The sequence below is a fragment of the Vigna umbellata genome, chromosome 11, assembly GCF_029865625.1.
Source record: "Vigna umbellata cultivar VRB3 chromosome 11, Vumbellata_1.0, whole genome shotgun sequence".
Classification (NCBI taxonomy): Eukaryota; Viridiplantae; Streptophyta; class Magnoliopsida; order Fabales; family Fabaceae; genus Vigna; species Vigna umbellata.
The window spans coordinates 22,761,296-22,785,563 of record NC_142175.1 but is presented as its reverse complement, the minus strand read 5'-3'; the positions used below and the strand labels follow the sequence as shown (position 1 = coordinate 22,785,563).

General features: G+C 37.6%; 2 protein-coding genes across 2 annotated transcripts; both read right to left on the bottom strand.

Moving 5' to 3' along the window:
• Positions 1-3,703: 3,703 nt before the first annotated feature.
• LOC148191208 (protein FAR1-RELATED SEQUENCE 5-like) lies at positions 3,704-5,761 on the bottom strand. Its single transcript, XM_088101332.1, has one exon. The coding sequence runs from the start codon at positions 5,759-5,761 to the stop codon at positions 3,704-3,706; it is 2,058 nt and encodes a 685-aa protein (XP_087957458.1).
• Positions 5,762-10,711: 4,950 nt separating this feature from the next.
• LOC148191207 (uncharacterized) lies at positions 10,712-12,619 on the bottom strand. The gene is made up of 7 exons (XM_088101331.1): positions 12,009-12,619; positions 11,854-11,935; positions 11,478-11,600; positions 11,271-11,399; positions 11,068-11,171; positions 10,886-10,976; positions 10,712-10,813 (listed from the first exon to the last, which is right to left on the bottom strand). The coding sequence occupies exons 1-7, from the start codon at positions 12,617-12,619 to the stop codon at positions 10,712-10,714; spliced, it is 1,242 nt and encodes a 413-aa protein (XP_087957457.1).
• Between the last annotated feature and the right edge of the window lie 11,649 nt (positions 12,620-24,268).

The following is a 24,268-nucleotide window of genomic DNA, read 5'->3' as shown; positions in this document are numbered from 1 at the left end:
CCTGCCAACATAGCTGTGGTGAAGGAATTCTACACCAATGCAAAGAAGATTGGTGATTATCCAGCTGAGAATTATTTGGGCTATGTTAGAGGCCATGCTATCAGGTATGATCCTGACTCCATCAATAACTTTCTGGATACTGTGTGGGCTGGTGAGCAATGCCAGTTTGCTCTTAGCATGGAGGAAGGTGCTGACTTTGAGGATGTTGAGAGAGTATTGTGCATACCTGGAGGACACTTCCAAAGGAATAGATCTGGCTCAGTGGTTAATATTAGGAGGACAAATTTGACTCCTCTTGCAAAGTATTGGATGGCATTTTCTCATGCCAACATTCAGCCATGTTCACATGTGTCAGATATTACTCTCAGCAGGGCACTCTTCATCTACTGTGCTATCAGAAACTTGAATGTTAATATTGGGCAGGTGATAGCTGAGGAGATTAGTGTGTGTGCTAACACTTCAAACAACAAAGCACCACTGGGACATCCTTCTTTGATCACTCACCTTTGCAAGCTAGCTGGGGTGGACACTTCTGTTCCACCATTTGAGAGGCCAAGAAAAGCTATAGATGAGGCCTATTACAGACAATACTGTGGAGGTGAGGAGGCAGCCCAGCCAATGCCACCACGCCAGGCTCGTAGAGAGAGAAGGCCAGCACAGAGCAGGACTTCTGCTGATACTCATGAGGCAGAACCATTCCAGATGAGGGACATGTATATGTCTCTTATAGGTGCTCAGTTGCAGTCCATCCATAGAGGGCAGGTGGCCACGGCTGAGATGATAGTGGGGATGTATGATACCCCTCCAGCACACAGGTGGACTATGGATGAATTCCATAATGTGGTAGCTTGGCCAGAAGAACCATGGCATGGAGGAGCTGAAGCAGCTGAAGCTTCAGCCCGAGACATGGATGAAGATGAAGCTGAGGAGGAGGATGCGTTTGATGATGATGATGATGAGGAAGAAGAGGAAGATACAGAGGACAGCTCAGACTGATGAGGAGCTGAGATAGCATTTACTGATGAATGCTATCATATGATTATGCTTTTGTGGTTTAAGTTTTCTGAACTTATTTGTTTTTGTTTTTAGATTAGGGTTTGATGTACTCTATTTGAAACCTGGTTTCTTGTGATGGTTTGCTATTAACTGTGATTGTGTGATAAGTAATGCTGAATGATGCTTATGATTAATTGATGTTGAGATGATGTGCACATTAAAATGCTTATATAGGTGATTCACAAGCTTTGTGAACAAATGTGTAATATCATGATTGTGATTGTGAAATTAAGCAGGATGTGCATGTCAAATGTGAATGAGCTTATATGTGAGGTTTTGAGCTCCAGAGTGTTATTGTTGAATGCTATTACTTTGAAAGCATGAATGACTTTGCCCAGGTTTTCTATGATTGAATCAATTGCTTGTTTTGCATCATATGATCAAAGGCCGTGTTTTTGAAACCATTTTTATTGGCCAAATTCATAAAGTTAGCCTTTTAAAAAAGAATACGTTGTGTTCTATCCTTTGAACCCTTAGCCTTAAATATACACTGAACACCCTTGATTGAAAATCTTTACCTTGAGTTAAGTAGAAGATCTTGTGTGGTATTGTTAAATGTTCAAGTTTGGGGTTATTGGGGAAACATGAAAAAGGAAAAAGCATTGAGCTAACAGCTAAAAAGTAAGAATATGCAAAGAAAAGAAAAGAAAAAGAAGCAAAGCTCAATGCAAATGCAAAAGCAAAGGCAAAAGAAAGTTGGGAATGAATAAGAAGATTGTGTTGTTATGATTCTCTTAACTCAAGGATTTTGTGATCCAGAAAAACCAATTTTCTTGTTAGCCCAGCCACATTATAAGCCATTGAAAAGTCCTTGTGATGATGCATGCTTGTGAATGTATTTGATTGTGGTTAAATGAAAGGCAAAGTTGATTCATGTGATTGTGATAGTGGAGTGAATGAGTGAAACACTTTACCTCTTATACACTTGTGTGTTGAGTGAAACACTTTACCTAGTGAGGAAATATTCCATAAGCACATGAACATCCATGCTTAATTGATTGATCATTCATGAAAAATAGCATTTGTTGGAACTTAAATGACTTTGTGAACACTAAAGCATGTGCACATCTTGATTGAACTCTTGGTCTTAAGTTTGAGTGAAGTTATTACTTATCTTGAAAAGAGGATTTTGAATGAGTAAACCATCATATGAATTGGTTGGAGATGGAGTTACATTTTATTTGCTTGAGGACAAGCAAAGTTCTAAGTTTGGGGTTGTGATAACAGTTGAAAAACTGTTATTTTCATGCTTAAAGTTGATACTAAAAGCAACCTTTAGACTTAGAAACTAGCTTGAAATCATGCCTTTTGTTTATATTTTCAGAAATAAGAGAGCTGGACAGGTTTATGCTTGATTTAAGTGTTTTTGTGCAGGTTTTGAGGTGAATTTGGTGAAAGAAGTGAAGAATAAGAGAGAGGACATTAGAAAAGACAAGAAAGAGTGCAAAAAGGAGAAGTCGAAGGCACCGCTCAGCGGCAAACTACCGCTGAGCGGCACTCAAGAGGTGACGTTGGAACCGCTGAGGGGCAAAATGGCCGCTGAGGGGAAGAAAGAAGACGCGCAATCACCGCTGAGCGGTAAATACCGCTGAGCGGCACTTTTTGGGCTTGGACTTTTGTAATCTTTTGTAACTCTAGATTAGTATATAAGGGCTTGCACGTCCTATAGTTAGGTATCTTTGGCAGAAACGAGGCAAACACTCTCTCTTTCACCCCTTTGAAGGAGGATCTTGGATGCTCAGGCTACCTCTTCACCTTTATTGGGTTTATTCTTTCATACTTTCATTGTAATTCATCTAGGTTCACCATGAATATGGTGAACTAAACCTTGTATGTTTGTTGGGGAATCAAAGTAATCTCTTGAAGCTCTCATATATGGATTTGTTGAGTACATCTTTGAATTAAGACATATGCTTTCTTTCATCATTAGTTAGGGTTTTTCCTCTTTGCTCAATGCTTGCATTGTTTAACTCATTCTAATGCATGATTATTGGTTTTGTTGATACGGACACGTACGGGGAAATCTAGATCCGGGGAATTTCTCCCAATATTATACTGACAATATTATATTGGTTGCCTTTAAGCTCCTGCACTCATGAACTAATCATTAGGAATGCTAGGAATTGTATGAACTATTTGATTAGGGAGAAGCCATCTAGAATGGTACATTAGAGAGTGGCATTAACAATGATGATTTGAATGTTGAATTCCTAAGATATATGAGAGTGGATGAGATGAAATTGACCCCCAACAACATATTCATTCATATATTCCATTGAAAGTGTTTATCTTTTGTCTTTGCCATTGATCAATTCATGCATACATATTTAATTTTCGTCTTTGCATATTAAACTTCAATTATTGTGTTCTTAAGTTTTAGCTAATCAACAAATCACATAACTAAACTAGGCCGTGAGTCCTTTGGGAGAACGATACTTGGTCTTACCAAGTTTATTACTTGAAACGATTCGGTCATACTTGCCGATTGTGAAACAAGTTTGTGACATCATATTTTGGTGCTTACAAATTTGTCCATCAGTCATCACGTTCAACAACATTAAATGCTCTTTCGCCTTGCAACAACACAAGTACTAAGTACAACAAAATTGATACAGAATAAAGTATTTAATGAATATTTTCAACATAATTAATGACTCCCGCATTGTTCGGTGGGTGGTGTTGAAGTCTTTGTGAATGAAGTTGACTTTCTTCTTTTGGTTATTTTCTCAATAGTGGACTTCAACCTGTTTGTGCGTGGACGTCCTTTTCTCTTAACAGCTGCATCACTGATGATTTTATTTGTCATGGAAGAACTGAACCCAAATTTTTTACCAAAACAATTAAGTTCTTTTTCCAATGCAGTACTAGCTTCCTCAGACTCACATGCAACTTCAGCAATTTCATAAAAACGTTTGCACAACAGTTTGTATCTTTCCATGCGTGGTTCATTTGTGGAATTACTATACGATGTTGTTATTAGTGTGTGTCTTCTTCGAATATTTTTGCTCCAGCGCCGCAAAATGTATTGTGAGGGAACACTGTAAACAACTTCTTGACCAAATACCAACAGGGAATGGCGACATATAATTCCTCTAAACTCAAAGAGTTGGCAAGAGCAAGTGGTTGTCTGTGTCAGGGGATCAAATTGAACTTTGTAAAATTTACCTGGTACACGATTACCCTCCCACATTCGTTCCTCTTTTATAGTGTAAGTGTTCCATAAGTCCTCCTTTAAGGTGTCTTTGATGAAACAATTCATCCTTGAAGGGAATTCAGTTTGGACCTCCTCAAACTTTGCATGTGTGTATTCCACTTGAAATTGTCTCTCAATCGGTGACTGAGAGCCACATGCAATAGTGGTGTTCATGGAGGAGAAGTCCGCTTCTATTTCCTTCTGGGCCTTTACCTTAACCGCATTGTCGTATTGGACCACAAATTGTTGAAGTGTGGTTGTAGAATTGATAAATCCATCAAAAAAAGCATTCATTCCCTCACTTCTCTGAGTTGTAGACATGCCTGCCCAAAAATATTTTTTCAAGTAACACGAAACCCATTTATGTCTCTCTTCGTACAAATTATATAGCCATTCATTTTGCTCCAATCCATGTTTGGTAAGTAGTTCCTTCCAACCATTTTCAAATTCTCTTGGACAAACACAATCATATATAAGCGCATGTAGTTCGGTTTTGATAACGGGATTATTTCTATACCCGTGCAATTTTTCAGGCAACTTCTTAAGGATGTGCCATAAACACCACCTGTGCCTCGTATCAGGAAACACTTGTTCAATAGCGTTGGTCATTGCCCTGCATTGGTCAGTAATAATACCTTGAGGACTCTTATTACGCATGCATCTTAGCCAACATTGGAACAACCATACAAATGAGACAGTGTCTTCCGAAGACAACAATCCACAACCAAGTAAAATGGAGTGTCCATGATGGTTAACTCCAACAAAAGGCGCAAATGGCATGTCGTACTTATTTGTTAAGTAAGTGGTGTCAAAGGAAACAACATCACCAAATTCTTCACATGCAGCACGACTTCTTGCATCAGCCCAAAACACACTATCTTTCATTGAAGAAAAGTGTCGTAGGAGTGTCTGACCATCACCATCCTTACATAAAGATCTTCTGTGTTGGCCAATGTAGTTTCGAGCGTCCCGCTCGACGAAGTCCATGTTTTCATAGCCCCCGGCAACGTTCACAATGCTAAGGAAACTCTTATTTAACCTAACTCCAGCATCGTGGTTGACCTCCAACATGTGTTTTGCTTGCATGCTTAACTTTCTATTGGCTGCAAATAGTTTGGAGTTATTTGGGCAAAGATCATGGTTGTGGTCCAGAACAACGGTCCTTATAAACCACTTGTCCTCCTTCTTTGCAATGGTTATCCCAGCAGGACATTGGTTAATTTGACTTGGAATTGTTTTGACGACTGGTTTGACGGAAGACACATATTTGCCCTCCCTTGAACAAACTATTCTCAAGTAGTAGACGTTGTTGTCTTTATCTTTTTTAGAAGTTCTAGTCCGCACGGCAAACCCACGTCTAATGGCGTAGTTTGTGTAAAAAATTTTAGCTTCAATCATTGATTCAAAACACATATGCACTGTTGGGTCCATCTCCAATAAACTTTCATTACGGTCATCAACATTATCATTATACTCATTCACTTCATCCGCATCAATTGTGTGCGTTGACATTAGACCCACCTTTAGAGATAAAGCAAATGATATTGACTCATCACACTTACCACAATGACCACTGGCAACTAAAAAAATAATGAAAATAAAATCATTTCGAAGAAGTTAATTAAAACGTACCCTGGTGGAATATAGTGTGCCCTTTAATGAATGTCAAATGGTCCTAACCAACCTCATCTTCTACATTTACGTCCACCATAAATGAACCTTATGTGCTTCTCACCAAACCTCCGAACATGGTTGTCGTCCTTCTCTTTAATGAAGACCCAGGTAAGTTGTCTGGAAGTGGTTGGTTAATGGAAGTAAATGTTAACGTTGGATGTTGAGGCAGGTCTGTAGTCCCGCCAAAGGTAATATTTTTGCCTTCTCAAGCACGTATTTGCTTGCGCTGACAAAGCATGCATTGAATGTTGTCAGCATAAAGTTTCTCTCTCCTAACCCACAATCAATGCTTTTCACTTTTAAAGATTTCCCATCAAATCAGATATATCCCCATAATTAATGTAACTTCATTTTAACAAGTTAACTTTATGGAAATAAATATAATATTATGTTTTTTTTTTGTTATATTGATTTCATGTAATGTGTATGTCCACGTACTTCTATTTAAATTTTGGGGAGAAACCCATTGTGTACGCTTCAATCAGGTGACAATATCTGTAACCCATTTACCATTCTTTGAGTTGTGAGTTACTTATGTAATCATCCTATTGATGTTTCGTCGTTAACGTCGAATTTTAATTTGGACAAGAAATTTCATGGATGCATGGGAAGACCTTGTTTATGATGATGATGTCCTTGAATCGTTTTTGAAAAAATGCGATGCTTCGGCAACACTTATTCCTGGTCCTGCAAGTAACATCCAAGCAGCTTTCCTGAATAGAACGGGAACAGAACAACCCAAATCAACACAAGAATTTGCTCGTGATGTTGCTGACGCAACCTATGAACGAGATTTCAACTCCAATGCTTGGAAATGGGCACAGATGTTTATTGAACACCACGGTACAGTGAATCTCATACACGCTTCCAACAACATTATTATGTTTACTAGTTGTAATTTCTTTTCATATATTTTTATCATAGGTCTCGTAAAGGATGGAAAATTCAAGAACGTGAACTCCCTCCAAGAGGCAAAATCAGTTGAGGTCCTTCCATTTGTTGTTTGCATATACAAAGAGTGCAAGCCAAATGGGTTGGGAGATATGCAATTGATCCTTAAGGTAATATTTCCTTTATTGAACAACACAAGATGTTATGGTACATTACTAACTTATTATACCAACTTGTGAAGGACCCAACTGCCACGATGAAGGCTTCCTTGCACAAGAAAGTTCTTGAAGATCCTGAAATTGCAGACAATATCGGAGTTGGTTCCGTTATGCTACTCAATCTTGTAACCCATCAAATTTGTACTTAACTACCATAATTATTTTGTTGGTATTTCAGTGTTCTTCTTCTTACAAATTTGGTTTGTACATTTAGGTCCACCCCTTCACTACATTTAGGCAAAACTACTACCTCAATATTACGCATCGCTCTATAGTCAAGGTTTTTCCAGCTGAAGTTTGTCCTCCAACAATTGACCTTGTTAAGGAGACCCCAAAACCTGTCATTCGACTTCCTATGTGGGCAGAGAAGAAACTCAATGTGGATGACATCCTCCGCAAATTTGTACGTCCATCTGACCAACCATCTGACCAACCATCAACGTCCAAACAAGCAGACAACCAATAGTGGGTTTTGGATAACTGTAATTTTATATTAACAGCATTATAAGTATTTAATGGATAACTGTAATATTTCAAACGTACAATGTATTATTGTTGTGTATGTTGTGTACCTGAATCTCTATTAATGTTGTCTTATAATGAATTTGTTTATGTCATAGAAATGTTTTGAAGTTAATTGTTCGCATACTTTGTTATCAATTCCCACCCTCTACCACAACTGTAATACCAACATCAACCCCGTAGCACTGCATCTGTGCCTAATTAAATTCCTTTGTCAATACCTTACCTAGCAAGACCTGACTGACTACCTCAGTTGGACTTTCTGTACAAAACCTCATTTTCTCTCGGGTAATCGTTTACCAAGAGTCTGTAAACGATTACCACAGCCTTTTTTCAACACTCTCAGTCATCCCTTGCACAAGTTGTTCCCCCAACTGATGAGGGGTCACTCCACACTCCTTGGGACATCATCACATCACTAACCACCCTCTCCCACCACTGAAACACCAGGAGCACCCTAAGACAAGTGTAAAAGTGCCTAAAAGCCACTTTTTTTGACAATGGTCACCCCTGTAACCCTCACAGACTACCTCAGTTGGACTTTCTATACAAAACCTCCTCTTCTCTCGGGTAATCGTTTACCAGGAGTCCGTAAACGATTACCATAGCCTTTTTTCAACACTCTCAGTCATCCCTTGCACAACTTGCTCCCCCAACTCATGAGGGGTCACTCCACACTCCTTGGGACATCATCAAATCACCAACCACCATCTCCCACCACTGAAACACCAGGAGCAGCCTAAGACAAGTGCAAAAGTGCCTAAAAGTCACTTTTTTTTACAATGGTCACCCCTGTCACCCTCATTGACTACCTCAGTTGGACTTTTTGTACAAAACCTCATTTTTTTCTCGGGTAATCGTTTACCAGGCAGTCCGTAAACGATTACCATAGCCTCTTTTCAACACTCTCAGTCATCCTTTGCACAAGTTGCTCTCCCCACTGATGAGGGGTCACTCCACACTCCTTGGCCTCACATCACATCACCAACCACCCTCTCCCACCACTGAAACACCAGGAGCAGCCTAAGACAAGTGCAAAAGTGCCTAAAAGTCACTTTTTTGACAATGGTCACCCCTTTCACCCTGACTGACTACCTTAGTTGGACTTTCTGTACAAAACCTCATTTTCTCTCGGGTAATCGTTTACCAAGCAGTCGTAAACGATTACCACAGCCTTTTTTCAACACTATCAGTCATCCCTTGCACAACTTGTTGCCCCCACTCATGAGGGGTCTCCACACTCCTTGGCCTCACATCACATCACCAACCACCATCTCCCACCACTGAAACACCAAGTCTAGCCTAAGACAAGTGCAAAAGTTCCTAAAAGTCACTTTTTTTTACAATGGTCACCCCTGTCGTCCTGACTGACTACCTCAGTTGGACTTTCTGTACAAAACCTCATTTTCTATCGGGTAATCGTTTACCAAGAGTCTGTAAACGATTACCACAACCTTTTTTGAACACTCTCAGTCATCCCTTGCACAACTTGCTCCCCCCACTCATGAGGGGTCACTCCACACTCCTTGGGACATCATCACATCACCAACCACCATCTCCCACCACTGAAACACCAGGAGCAGCCTAAGACAAGTGCAAAAGTGCCTAAAAGTCACTTTTTTTGACAATGGTCACCCCTATGAACCTAACTGACTACCTCAGTTGGACTTTCTGTATAAAACCTTATTTTCTCTCGGGCAATCGTTTACCAGGAAGTTGTAAACGATTACCACAGCCTTTTTTCAACAGTCTCCCTTGCACAACTTGCTCCCCCACTGAAACACCAGGAGCAGGCTAAGACAAGTGCAAAAGTGCCTAAAAGTCACTTTTTTTTTCAATGGTCACCCCTGTCACCCTTACTGACTACCTCAGTTGCACTTTCTGTACAAAACCTCATTTTCTCTCGGGTAATCGTTTACCAAGAGTCCGTAAACGATTACCACAGCCTTTTTTCAACACTCTCAGTGATCCCTTGCACAACTTGCTCCTCCAACTGATGAGGGGTCACTCCACACTCCTTGGGGTCACAGCGCATCACCAAACACCATCTCCCACCCTTTGAAACACCAGGACGTTCCACACACAAGTGCAGAAGTCACTCAAACCCATTGGTTTTCACAATGGTCACCCCTGTGACCCTGACTGACTACCTCAGTTAAACTTTCTGTACAAATCCGGAAATTCTCTCGGGTAATCGTTTACCAGGCCATGGTAAACGATTACCACAGGCTTTTTTCTTCCCTCCCACTCATCCCTTGAACACCTTGCTCCCCCCACCCATGAGGGGTCACTCCACACTCCTTGGGGTCACACCCCATCACCAAACACCATGTCCCACCCTTTAAACACCAGGACCTTCCACACACAAGTGCAGAAGTCACTCAAACCCACTGGTTTTCACAATGGTCACCCCTGTGACCCTGACTGACTACCTCAGTTAAACTTTCTGTACAAATCCATAAATTCTCTCGGGTAATCGTTTACCAGGCCATGGTAAATGATTACCACAAGCTTTTTTCTACCCTCCCACTCATCCCTTGAACACCTTGCTCCCCCCACCCATGAGGGGTCACTCCACACTCCTTGGGGTCACACCCCATCACCAAACACCATGTCCCACCCTTGAAACACCACGACCTTCCACACACAAGTGCAGAAGTCACTCAAACCCACTGGTTTTGACAATGGTCACCCCTGTGACCGTGACTGACTACCTCAGTTAAACTTTCTGTACAAATCCTGAAATTCTCTCGGGTAATCGTTTACCAGGCCATGGTAAACGATTACCACAGGCTTTTTTCAATACTCCCACTCATCCCTTGCACACCTTGGTCCCCCTACCCATGAGGGGTCACTACACACTCCTTGGGGTCACAGCGCATCACCAACTCAGAACTTCATCAACTTCCTCGCATTAATTACCCTTAATTTAACTAAAAAAAATGCTCCTCTAGTTTTGAAATAATTATTATAATGGTGCGTTAATCTTTCAATAAATCATTTTTTCATTATATCAAACACAAAGTCAAAACAATTAAATTGAAAAAACAACCAATAATCTTATTACAAACACAAAGTCTACATTGTCAACTTATACATTATGTACATATTTAAACATGTTGTGTTACAAGTCAAATTTGTTCATTTCTTAGCAATCCTAAACAATCCCATATAGCTCTAGGGCTTCAATTCGTCTTATGTTCTCGTTGTCCAGGATCCAATCACATACGTATTTTTTTCTGATCCCAAGCAGCTCCTCCTGAAACCAACATTTTCCCCATTACAAACAAACACATTGAATAATTTTAACAAACACAAAGTTCCAACTTACAATTGTATATTGAGGCATGCTTTTTCCGTTGTATTTGTCGTCTCCATCCCAAATTTCCATTGCTTTCAACATTATGACTCCACAATCATGTTTGAAATAATATACCCACCACATCAAATTATTATTGCTCGTGTATTCATCACAACACAATATAATCCAGCAGTACAATTCAAGAAACTTACAAGTTTGGTTGGGATGGGATATTTGCTTGTTTAACACTCAAAGGACCAATACTACCTTCCGGTCTATTCATCAAGATGTAGAAAAAACAGGCCATATTTTCAGCCTAGCATAACAAATAAAAAAAAATTGTTAAACAATACAGGGTTATCTCATAATCACATGGTCATCAACAATGAAAGATGTGAAATATGTGGAATCTTACAACAGCTGTGTCTATCCTTTTCCGGTCTCTGATCCCCTTACCCAATGAGTCAATCACAAAAATCTCTAATGAACTCAATTTCACTGAATAACACCACCAATGATCTTCGTGGACAAACGGCATAAACAACTACAAACAATATAAAAAATATCAGTTAAACGTTTACAACCAAAAGTGGACAAAAATTGGAAATTAAAGGTTACTCACAAAGTCAGCTGTGGCAAAGTCTCCAAGTCCAAACTTATCGCAACGCAGATAACTGTTATAGTTATGAAGCGTCCAAACATGACGATTCTGTGGACGTTTCCTATAATCAGTAAGAATATGGTGTTGTGGACAATTTCAAAATCATCAATCAAAAATCAATCAAAATTCATTTCTTCAATCAAATATATCATACCATATGAAATTTTACTTACCGAGTATAACGGACTAAAATGAATCCTCTTAACAACACCGCACATTCTTTTCTCAAAGTACATAAACATCGTACAAGCAAATAACACCACCTACACAATAAAAAATTATCACATTACTAACGTAAACTACAACATGAAACACAAACAAATGTCACAATACTAACCATGTTATCAACGTATTTCATTGGGGCCAAAGTGTAAAATGAAGTCGTGCTCAAGGTTTGCCCAATTATCTCGCTTACAACCCTAAACATAAAAATATTAGTCAATCACAAACAATAGAGATTCGTCAACCACAACTACAATTCACAGCATATACCTGTATACGGTCATCTCTCTGACGCTAACTGCTCTGTACAATTGGTCTACATCAACAGTGGTGCTTGGATCACCAACAAAACTGCGCAATGGGGGGATAACCAATGGTACGACCTCCCGTTCTTCTTCATCACCATCATCATCGATTTCAATACAAACAATGTTATCAATAGTTCTTGAAACTATCTCATCTTCATGTGCGGTTTTATCCTCCCCTCTTACTTCAGTATATGCACCTAGGGGGTCATGAACTGCATTACCATCACCTTCTTCTTCAAATCCACAATCACGACCAACTTCAGCCTCGTCGTCACCCCCAACTTCAGGCTTCTCGTCACCTCCAACTGCAGCTGCTTCATCAACTCCACCACCAACCTCTTCATCAGTGCCACATGCATCTTCTTCAGTAAAGATTGGAGTTTGACAAATTTCGAATAACTCCCTAGTAAGAACTCCAATCTTGGCATTCAATGCTCTGATATCTTCATTGTTTTTCCTCAATCTCTCCTCGGCACCTGCTTCCCATGTCCCGTCATCGGAGCTTTTGTCATCATCTTTCTCAACCTTGGATCCTTCAGCCAAGGATCCTTCACTCATCCCTCCATCATCCATGTTGAAAGCTGCACGGATTTATGGCCGATGACGGTCTTCCTTTCGTACATACCACTCCATATTTAACTGCACCAATATCACACAACAAATTTTGACAAATAAGACAATCAATTTTTACATAAAAAATAACGAATATCAAAACACTTACATCTCCGGTCTTGAATATATGTTCAATTTTTTCGGTCCTTGATTTATACGGGAACCATCGCATTATGCGCGGGAAAAACCTGTGTGAAGCATGACCATGCCTAGAAAGTCTTTCAACAGCCCAAGCCTACAATATCATAATATTATTTCATCAAACCTAATCTACAATGTTCTACAGTACATCAAAATAATAAACTACAAATCATGTTACCTGCAACACTGCCACATTGCCACTAAGAGTGAGTGACTGCGAGATACCTCCTCTCATAATTTTCTTCTTACATTTATTTAAATTCTCTATAATATGTTTATGTACACCGGTGCACCAATCGTATAGACACAAACTGTCTAAGTCATTTAACACTGCAAAAGGCATGTTACAAACATGCCTTGACTTCCTAGGAAAATAAAAAACAACCAAACAGACTAATATATATAACCTACATACTACATCAACCTCAATGTTTTTATCATGCACAATCACATTAAACATGTCCGTCAAATCCTTCAAACTGATGATTTTTGAATTAAACATTTCACCAATCAATCCAACTACTGATTCATCAAACGGAATCTCTAACCACCTATCTCTAAACCTATGCTCATGAACACATCAATAACTGAAAACGGCACCAACTATTGACTTACTCTAAAACTATTATCATGCCCGACCCACCTGCAAACCATAACCTTCAATAATTTTAAATTCACCTCCACAGGGCTTTCAATATTCAAACACCAAATAAATGGAGTCATCCTAATCCGCTCCACATGACACTTTCGTAGTAAACGATTCATTTCAACAATGATCGATGACTCCATCGAGATAAGAAGCCGCCACTACAATAAAATAATGATCAATTTATTAATAACTACAATTGATACGATAATCAAATAATATATAAACACAAAATTTAAATTTTTCTTACACTTGGTTTTTTCCCTTCCATTGAAACGGACCTAAAAAGATAACATTCCACACTCGTCATATCAATAAGCTTAATGAAACACCAAAAACACAATGTAAAAGACAATGTCAGGGCTCGACCATTTTTACTTACACCAACAAAGACGAATAACTATGCTCCACGGCCTCCTCCACCAGACGGGAAATCCACAAGCAATACGCTTCAAAATGGAGGAGACAACGACAGAGAAGATGGACGACAGATGGACAGAGAAGATGGAGGAGAGAGCGACATAGAAGATGGAGGAGAGAGCGACCGTTAAGATGGAGGAGAGAGCGATAGAGAAGATGGAAGGGAGAAGATGGAGGACAAAGCTAGAGAGAAGATGGAAGGGCTGAACGCACGTATTGCCCACCCTTAACCGCCAAACCCATTTGTTAAAATTTTAAAATGAAAATCCCACATATACCCCTCGCATGGAAGACACGTGGGCGTTGTCAAAATTTCGTTGTCCACATACCATTTTCCTTTTAGAAATCAATCATAATATTTCTCTTTCTGATTTTCCCATTTCCCTCTCAGTCCCACTATCTCACATTCGCCCCTAATTTCTCTTCCCTCCGTCTCTTCCTCACTCTCGTTCGTCGTTCTTAGAAACCATTAAACAATTCTTCCTCTCTTCATCTCTTCTTCACTCTCCATCATCCGACGTTCACTCAACCATTCACTCTCGTTTTGTCGTTCATCTGCCAAATTTCTGATTCCTGTACCCTCATGAGAAGGTTTCTCTTGTCTCCATCATCGAAGGCTCTGGCCACAGTTCTCATTTGCCACAGTTCAAGCGTTAAGCACTTTCCTTTACCTCTCAGTCTCTCACCTGTATCTTTCACCCTCAACTGCTAGGGTTTCTTTGTATCTTCATCTTCTCACCTTTTGACCGATTGTTTTTCTTTTTTCTTCATTTTTCACCGATTGAAATTAGTTTCCTCAGTTTTTGTTTCAGTCAAGCAGTGATTCGACCCGTGGAGGTAGGAGCTAACCTAGGTAGATGTGGGTGATGTTGCAAGTGTAGTTGTGTGTTCGTTACCCTTTTTTTTTCGTAATTACTCTCCGAGGTAGGCAACATCTTCTTTTGCCAATAATTGATGTCTTCTTAATAGCAACGTGTATACACACTTCATTTATACACACAAAGGCACATATTAGTGTTTTACATTAATTCTCTTGTTGATATTGTTATATATGGTTAAGGGTAGGAGTGGGCAAACTGCCTTATAGTACATTGAACTATAAAAGTTTATGGTTAACTATAAACCAGTTCAGAAAAACTGTACTGAACTAAAAAACAATTCAAAGTAACTGAACTGAACTATTTTTTAGTTCAGTTATAGTGCAGTGCAGTTTAGTAAACTATTTTTTAGTTAACTATAGTGTAGTTTAATAAACTATTATAACTCAAACTAATAGAATGTTTTGGTACTGCTATTAAAGTATTGGACACTTCTACAATACAAATCACTCTAACCGTTATCACTGAGATTTAAAACCACTCTAAACCCTGCTCTGAAGGTGGTATGACATAATGAAATTTGGAGCAACCCCACACATGCTTTGTGGCAAGACATGAGGTTGAAAACCATAGCCTGTTGCTTGAGGTGAGACAAACCCAGGTGTTCCTGGACCAAAATAAGCTAGATGGTATCTAGTAATGCTAGCAGAGAAAGGTGCAATTTGCATATGAGAAAACTGGGCCTTAATACAGTAAAAGAATATATATTATAAAAGGCTAAAACAAGATTCATACAAATTTAAAACAAGATTAATACAAAATTTAAAAACAAGCACACAATCACCTGTACATTAGACTTCCTTTCTTCCTTTCGCTAGGCTACTGCAACATTTATTATCATTTATTAACATGCCGTTAAATTTTTAAATAGCATTCTGAGCAGACTCGTCATTGTCAAAGTGCACAAATCCATACCCTTTTGATTGACCATTCTCATCAACCGCTACCTTACTAGATAGCACAGTTTCAAAGGCAGCAAAAGTGTCATACAGTGTCTTGTTATCTACTGATACATCAAGATTCTTAATGAACACATATACATATCCGCTTTTCCTGGGATCACGATGAGAAAACATACACATTAACACTATATATACCTTCCAATCTGTTACACTACATCTCTCTATATCCTATGTAGCCCACACCATTTTCATATTATCATTGTTCCATCTCATTACTCCCCTTTGACTTCATTTAATTCTGCAGAGAGCTGCGCTAATTATAATCTGCTCTATTATATATGAGATAACGCTCAACAAACTCTCCTACCTTCATTATTCAATTCAACTTTCAACAAAATCCAAACCAAATGCACATTCAAATCTCAGTGCTTTAAGAAACTTTTCTCCTATAAGATTTATTTGAACTTGTTTTATACCAATTTAAAAGCTTGGCAGTCACAATATAATCCCATAATTTAAGCCCATTTTTTCCTTCAAAGCCTAATTACTTAACCCAGCTCACTCCATTGCCTAAAAACCATCAAGTAACCCCATACAAATCTAAGCCTAAAAACTACTGAGTCATGACTGCCTCTCTTCTATAAATAAAAAATGTTGTGTATAGTGCTCTCCATTGACCAAAATATGCTGTCAATGCTACTCTCCCTTTACCAAAAAACAAATAACTTTGCTCTCCCTTTGGCTATTTAATAACTTCTACTCACTCTCATTCCATTCCATCTTTCTTCCTCTTTGTGTATTACCACTGAACTGTAGCATACCACTCTGCTCTTCCTTTACAGTGAACCAAATTGCATCTCACAGCAAATTATTACTCATCCTTGTCAGATGAATACGACTCATCATTCACAAATCCAGATTCTCGAAATATATGAGGAACTACATCTTTTATTAATTTTCTCTAGTTAACTGTACAAAGGTATGTCATGCATCTCAACCAAATACACCATTCATTCACAGAATCTATCCTTATCCAAAAAAAGCAAATAAAATCAATTTTTTCTAAACAATTAAAGCTCCCACAAAATCCAGAAGAAAGTGTTACCACCACTAGGATCATCCAGATGAATACACCCTCATGAGTGTATCGCTTTCCAATTTTATTTATCCCTTTTGAAAGAGAAATGAAAAAACATTAGTACCTTAGAGTGAAATGGTGGTGAAGTTAGGTGACGACAAAGAGCGGAAAAACCTTCGATGGCGGTGAGCCTTCAACGGCGACGAGTCTTCGACGACGGCGAACTGTGGTAGAGCCTTCGATGCGATGACAGAGTACGGAAAAGTCTTCAACGGCCGAATCTTCGACGGCAACGAGCCTTCAACAGCGACAAACTTTCAATGGACGAGTTGAAAAAAGGAATGTAATAGAATGTAAGGGGACAGGGAGAAAATTGTGAGAGTGAATGACCTAAACTCCAGTTAACCCAGTTAAGAGTATAATAAGTTCAGTATTTTTAAATTGAACTATTAAACAATATAATTAAATTTAGTAAAAATAGTTTAAGTTTTTTTAAGTACAGTAGAGATAAATTATAGTTTATGGTTTTTAAGTGAACTGTGCCCAATCCTAGTCAAGGGAATGCTAAATGAAACATCAAATTGGGTAGCTAAGTAAAGGCTGTGGATTATTCTGGTCGTATGAGATAATGGAAGCAAACTTTTGAAGCTTATAGTGACAGTGGTATCCCTACATTACATAAAAGGAAAACAGAACCTATAACTATAATGTAATTACAATGAAGAAATTAACCACTGAAAAAAGAAAAGATGATACACATATTACAGACATAATGTCTCAATAGTTTTATTATTAGCCTTTGTCTTCAACTACCTTTTTCTTGTTACAAGTACGATAGAACGATCGGCAAAGCGAACAGAGAAAGATCTAGAGAGATTAGCAGGTTCATCAAGCGCAGTGCCTTGATCGAAATTCTGAGAGTAAGTGTGTTGATCATAAGGGACCTGAAATGATGGAGACTGAAAAAGCCTTTTTTTCTTTATTTATATTTTTACCTGTGGCATTCTTGCAAATACTGAAGTTGTTGCCTCAAGCTTGCTGCTTCTGTCTGCCAAAACTAGCAAGAAGAGAAATATAGATATCAATTAAACAGTTATTACTTAAGGAAATTATTTTAAATCTAAGAATTGCCGACTAGGCAATTTGAGGAATAACATTGTTAATTTAGAGTTGAAAACCAATGTGAGGATGCTTTTTAAGTCTAAAATTATTGCAGATATGGTCCTGTACATTATTATTCTGCTGCATGTAGTGTTGTTTGTTCTAACCTTGTTTTTTATAATCTGCCTAAGTATATTGTTTCATTAATAGTAGACTTCAGTTAAGTTAATAAGTTACATTTTCATGTTCAAGGAAGTTGAGCTTTGTGAAGCCAATTTATACCTGTCAGTTATCTTATGTTGGTTTGTATTTTTCTTGGATAATTTTTTAGTTTCTTAAATTTTCTGCCAATTTCTCATATTGCCTGTAATATTTGTTATTGTCCTCTTTACATCATTTTCTGAGGATTGTCACTTTTTTTTCTTCATAAACAATAAACCATTCATATTTTTCTTATTTTATTGCTTAAATTATATATTAGAAATATTTTAGGAATACGTACCCTATTAAATATATATATATATATATATATATATATATATATATATATATAAATTTAAAAATCATTAATATTTTTATATTTTTTAGCTAGGATATGAATTGTTTCGGTTGAATTGGTTCGAGGGTCAGTCGTTCTTTCTTGCTCTGCTCTCTTTTGATCTTCAATCCTCTCCGAGAACGCAATCCACTTCAATGGGTTGTTGACGTGCAGAAGACACTCTGACGCTCAAGTCAGATATGTTTCATAAAGATGTCTATATTTTATTAGGATAAAAAAGGATGACTGTACCTGGACATTAATTGTATATTTGTAGGGTCTGTGGCAGGCAAACCCATTGATTAACCATTAGTGTAGTATATTTTTAGGCAATAAAACCCAATAATCAATTATTAATACCGTATATTTGTAAAGTGTAAGGCAATCTGACCTATTAATACCTGATAATTGTCCATGAATGACCATTAACTCCGATCGGTATATTTTATATAGTACATAAGCCCCCCAAGCCCAAGTGAGCTCTTTGTTGAAAGAGGTGCGTAGGAATTATTATGAGCTTTAAAAGAGGTAGTTCATGTTGTATTTAGAGAGTTTATCTTCGATGCGCTTTAACTCTTCATTGCTCCCTGTTCCGAGCGGCGAACTCTAGTAGTTCTCTTTGGAACTGTTCCCTAGACTGAATAGAAAATGTTAGAATCGCTGCAACGGAATTATTAGCGTGGAACAAACCAAGAGGGGGGTGAATTGGTTATATACTTTTATTATGCCTTTTATTATTTTTCTCTTAATTTTTCTTACTGGGCGGATGATTAAATATAAATGACAGAGTAAGGGAAAGAGAAAAATTACACAGGTGATTTTATCCTGGTTCAGATCACTAGGATCCTACGTCCAGTCGCTTATCTCAAACAAGATAAACCTTTTTCACTAACACAAAACACTTACAAATATTAGTCACAAAGAAAAACAATTTGTAAGAGTTTAGAAATACCACCTCTCTTGAAACCACAAGAGACGAACTTACACTTCCTTTGAATCTTCACAAAGGATGACCACCTCCTTCGAATGCTTCACGAAGGATGATTCTCTTCCAGGCACTTCCTCGGACACACCAAGGATGAACAAGCTATTCCTCTATCACCGCAGTAGCACTTCAGGACTTTGCAGACAAGAGTTTCCTTAGCTTCAACAATCTCACAGAGTTCTCAAAGAGTTCAGAGATCTTTTTCACAAGGGAAGAGTTATTTTTGAGATAAAGAGTGAGCCATTTTATAGACTCAGCCTAATACCCTTCCATTCTTCGAAAACGGGCCATCCAACGCATTTAATCGATTAACATAAATATTAATCGATTAATAATGAGTACAACAGCTAGTTTTTCAAATCTGAAACCCCCAACGGCTAGTTTTTCAAATCTGAAACCCCCAACGGCTAGTGTTAATTGATTATTCTCAGGAATAATCGATTAACTAAATAAATCAAATATAAATTACAAGAATCAACCCTAATACATATTTGAGCACTATTACATCAACTTTGATTATTATAAAAGCTTTATAAAATACAGAGATCTTCAATTTGTCTTTATGGATCTTGACTTGTGCAAATCTGTTCATCATCAAAACTTCATCTTTGATTTTTGCTAACATTCTCCCCCTTTTTGATGATGATAAAAAATTCTTCTGATTTAAAGCTTTTAGTAATAATCTGGATAAAACACAACTTATGGAAGAAAAAGTGCATTAGTGAATAAACACAAATAAGCAAATAAGCTTAAATAAGCTTTAAACACTTTCTCCCCCTTTTTGATCATAATTAAAAAGGTGTGTTTGATGTTCTCCCCCTAAGATAATACTCCCCCTTAATAAAAGCATGTATGCATATGAGCTAAAAATATTTCAAATTTAAAGATTCATTCAAAGATACACAATAGGATATTTAAAGTAAATAATTTTAGGATGAAGAACTTATAAAACATTGTTTAAACATACATTGAACTATATAAGATAGGAATTTTAAAGCATACAAAAATATGGCTAGTTTTTCAAAATTGCAAAACTGGAACGCATTTAAAAATTCAATCCTAAGATATTTCTAAAGATTCTTAGATCTCTTCTAATGTTTACCCCTTTAGATATGCCTCCAACTTCGTAATGATAATCCTCTAGATTGTTTCCACATTTTGTTTAGATCTTCATCTTGAGGATTTTCATCATTCTTCGCTTCATTTGTTGTCTTCTACAAATCTTCATCATTGCCTGCATCTAATTCAACTGACTCAAGAGGTTTTGCCTCAAGGTCTACAATTTCATCAAAGACAACATGCACACATTCTTCTATTTCAAATGTTTTCCGATTGAAAACTATATATGCTTTGTATATTAGAAGATATCCAAAAAAATAGTTTCATCGGCCTTGGAATAAAATTTTCTTAAATTTTGTTTTAAAGAAATTCTAAATATTAAACAATAGGTACCCAACTACTTGTATGGGTCCTTTGGGTTAGATTTAGAAAAAAGAAATCATTTTACAACCCAAACATATCTACCACTTGGAACATCATAATGCTTAATTTTACACTTATTTGAAGTATGACCCTTTTTCATACAATAAAAGCATGATACAAAGTTTGTGTTCCTATAAGTTGTTCCTTTTTCTACCCATGTTCTACGGGTTCTATTATTATGTTTATTTTTAATTTTAGGAACATACTTATTTTTAACAACCTTATTTTCGTTATTTTTACTACATTCTCCTAAGGTTGTGTGTTCTAGTAGTTTCTTAAAATTTTCACAAGAAGCACATTCATCACTACTAGTAAATTTACCCTTTTCAAAAAATAAAACTTTATTTTTCAAATCTTTATTTTCTTCAAAAATATTTTCAAAATTTAATTTTAAATTTTTATTTTCTTCAAGAATATTTTCAAAGTCTGATTTCAAATTTTTATTTTCTTCAGAAATATTTTCAAAATTTAATTTTAAATTTTTGAAATCCTTTTTCAATTTCTTATGAGCTTTATCTAATTTTTCAGATTCTACTATTAAAGCAGCATAAGTTTCATGCAATTCATCTTCACTAATTTGACTATAATTATCAGAATCGCTAGATGTACTTACTTGGCTTCCAGCGTCGTCGTTCACCACTAAACAAATGTTTGCTTCTTCATCAGATTCGCTCAAATCGGAAATTGTTTCGTTGTCATCTTCCCATGCAATGTAGGCCTTCTTTTTCTTGAAGAATCTTTTCTCCTTTTTGTCTTCACTCTTCTATTGATTTGGGCAGTCTGCCTTTAGGTGCCCCCTTTCTCCGCAACCATAACACTTATAGTGTGAGGAAGATCCTTGATTTTCTTTCTTTTCGAATTTTAATCTTCCTTTGTCTTTTGATTTCATGAACCTGTTGAGCCTTTTTATCATGAGTCTCAAATTTTCTTCTTCGTCTGAGTCTTCATCTTCCGATTTACCTTTGCTTCTTTCAACCTCCGACTTTAATGCCAAACTCTTCTTGTTGTTTTTGGCTTTTGCTTCTTCTTCATCAAGTCTTCCAAGATCTAGTTCATGTTCCCTCAACTTTCCAAAGAGTGCCGCCATAGTCATGGTGTTGAGGTTCTGTGACTCCGAGATTGCAGTCACCTTTGGTTGCCACGACCTGTCTAAAGACTTCAAGATTTTAATGTTAAGTTCATCGGTATCAAATGACTTACCCAGTCCAATGAGATGATTGACAATGTTGGTGAAGCGTTTTTGAACGTCTGAAATTGTTTCTCCTTGCTTCATCCGGAACATTTCATACTCTTGGATTAAGGAGTTCTTCCTTGCCCTCTTTACATCATCTGTTCCTTCATGCGTCACTCTGAGTACGTCCCACATTTCTTGAGCATTTTTGCAGACAAAGACCCTGTAGAACTCATCAATAGTCAATGCTGATGCAATGATATTCCGGGCTTTTACGTCATTCTGAAATCTTTTCTTTTCTTCAATGGTCCATTGACCATGGGGCTTTGGTTCCTGTGTATTGTTAGTAGGAATAGAAGAGCCAGATGCAATAACATCCCAAATTTCACAATCAATAGATTCAATAAATATTTGCATTCTTACCTTCCATAATGCATAGTTCTCACCTGTGAATAGTGGGGGTCTATTGATTGATGCACCCTCTGCAAAGGTTTGATGTGATCCTGCCATTTGAATGACTATCAAAGCAAGCTCTGATACCAATTGTTAGAATCGCTGCAACGGAATTATTAGCGTGGAACAAACCAAGAGGGGGGTGAATTGGTTATATACTTTTATTGTGCCTTTTATTATTTTTCTCTTAATTTTTCTTACTGGGCGGATGATTAAATATAAATGACAGAGTAAGGGAAAGAGAAAAATTACACAGGTGATTTTATCCTGGTTCAGATCACTAGGATCCTACGTCCAGTCGCTTATCTCAAACAAGATAAACCTTTTTCACTAACACAAAACACTTACAAATATTAGTCACAAAGAAAAACAATTTGTAAGAGTTTAGAAATACCACCTCTCTTGAAACCACAAGAGACGAACTTACACTTCCTTTGAATCTTCACAAAGGATGACCACCTCCTTCGAATGCTTCACGAAGGATGATTCTCTTCCAGGCACTTCCTCGGACACACCAAGGATGAACAAGCTATTCCTCTATCACCGCAGTAGCACTTCAGGACTTTGCAGACAAGAGTTTCCTTAGCTTCAACAATCTCACAGAGTTCTCAAAGAGTTCAGAGATCTTTTTCACAAGGGAAGAGTTATTTTTGAGATAAAGAGTGAGCCATTTTATAGACTCAGCCTAATACCCTTCCATTCTTCGAAAACGGGCCATCTAACGCATTTAATCGATTAACATAAATATTAATCGATTAATAATGAGTACAACAGCTAGTTTTTCAAATCTGAAACCCCCAACGGCTAGTTTTTCAAATCTGAAACCCCCAACGGCTAGTGTTAATTGATTATTCTCAGGAATAATCAGGAATAATTGATTAACTAAATAAATCAAATATAAATTACAAGAATAAACCCTAATACATATTTGAGCACTATTACATCAACTTTGATTATTATAAAAGCTTTATAAAATACAGAGATCTTCAATTTGTCTTTATGGATCTTGACTTGTGCAAATCTGTTCATCATCAAAACTTCATCTTTGATTTTTGCTAACAGAAAATGCTAAGAGTTTTCTTTGAAACTTTTTCCTCTGCAAGAGATTTTCACTCCAAAAAATATGCGTTTAAATAAAATAAAGTAAACGCTTCAATATTTTATAATGGAAAGGCATTGGAACCTGACAAAGCTGAACCTGTTGAGTAGTCGACTGATAGCTCTTTTCCGAACATCCTACGTTGATCGGGGATTTCTGAAGTCCTTTTTTGGACTTCCCCCAAGCGGCTTGAGGCATGAGTTACTTTTCTAACTTCCTGCGTTGAGCGGGGATTTCTGAAGCCCTTTTTCGGACTTCCCCCGAGCGGCTTGAGACAGGAGTTATTTTTCTAACTTCCTACGTTGAGCGGGGATTTCTTAAGCCCCTTTTCGAACTTCCCCCGAGCGGCTTGAGGCAGGAGTTATTTTTCTAACTTACTACGTTGAGCGTGGATTTCTGAAGCTCTTTTTCGGACTTCTCCCGAGCGGCTTGAGGCAGGAGTTATTTTCTAACTTCCTATGTTGAGCGGGGATTTTTGAAGCCCCTTTTCGGACTTCCCTCGAGCGGCTTGAGGCAGGAGTTATTTTTCTAACTTCTTGCGTTGAGCGGGGATTTTTGAAGCCCTTTTTCGGACTTCCCTCGAGCGGCTTGAGGCAGGAGTTATTTTTCTAACTTCCTAAGTTGAACGGGGATTTCTGAAGCCCTTTTTCGGACTTCACCCCGAACAGGGAACATGTTGTATAGGATTGAATCTTCCTGTGCAAACTATTTTTACT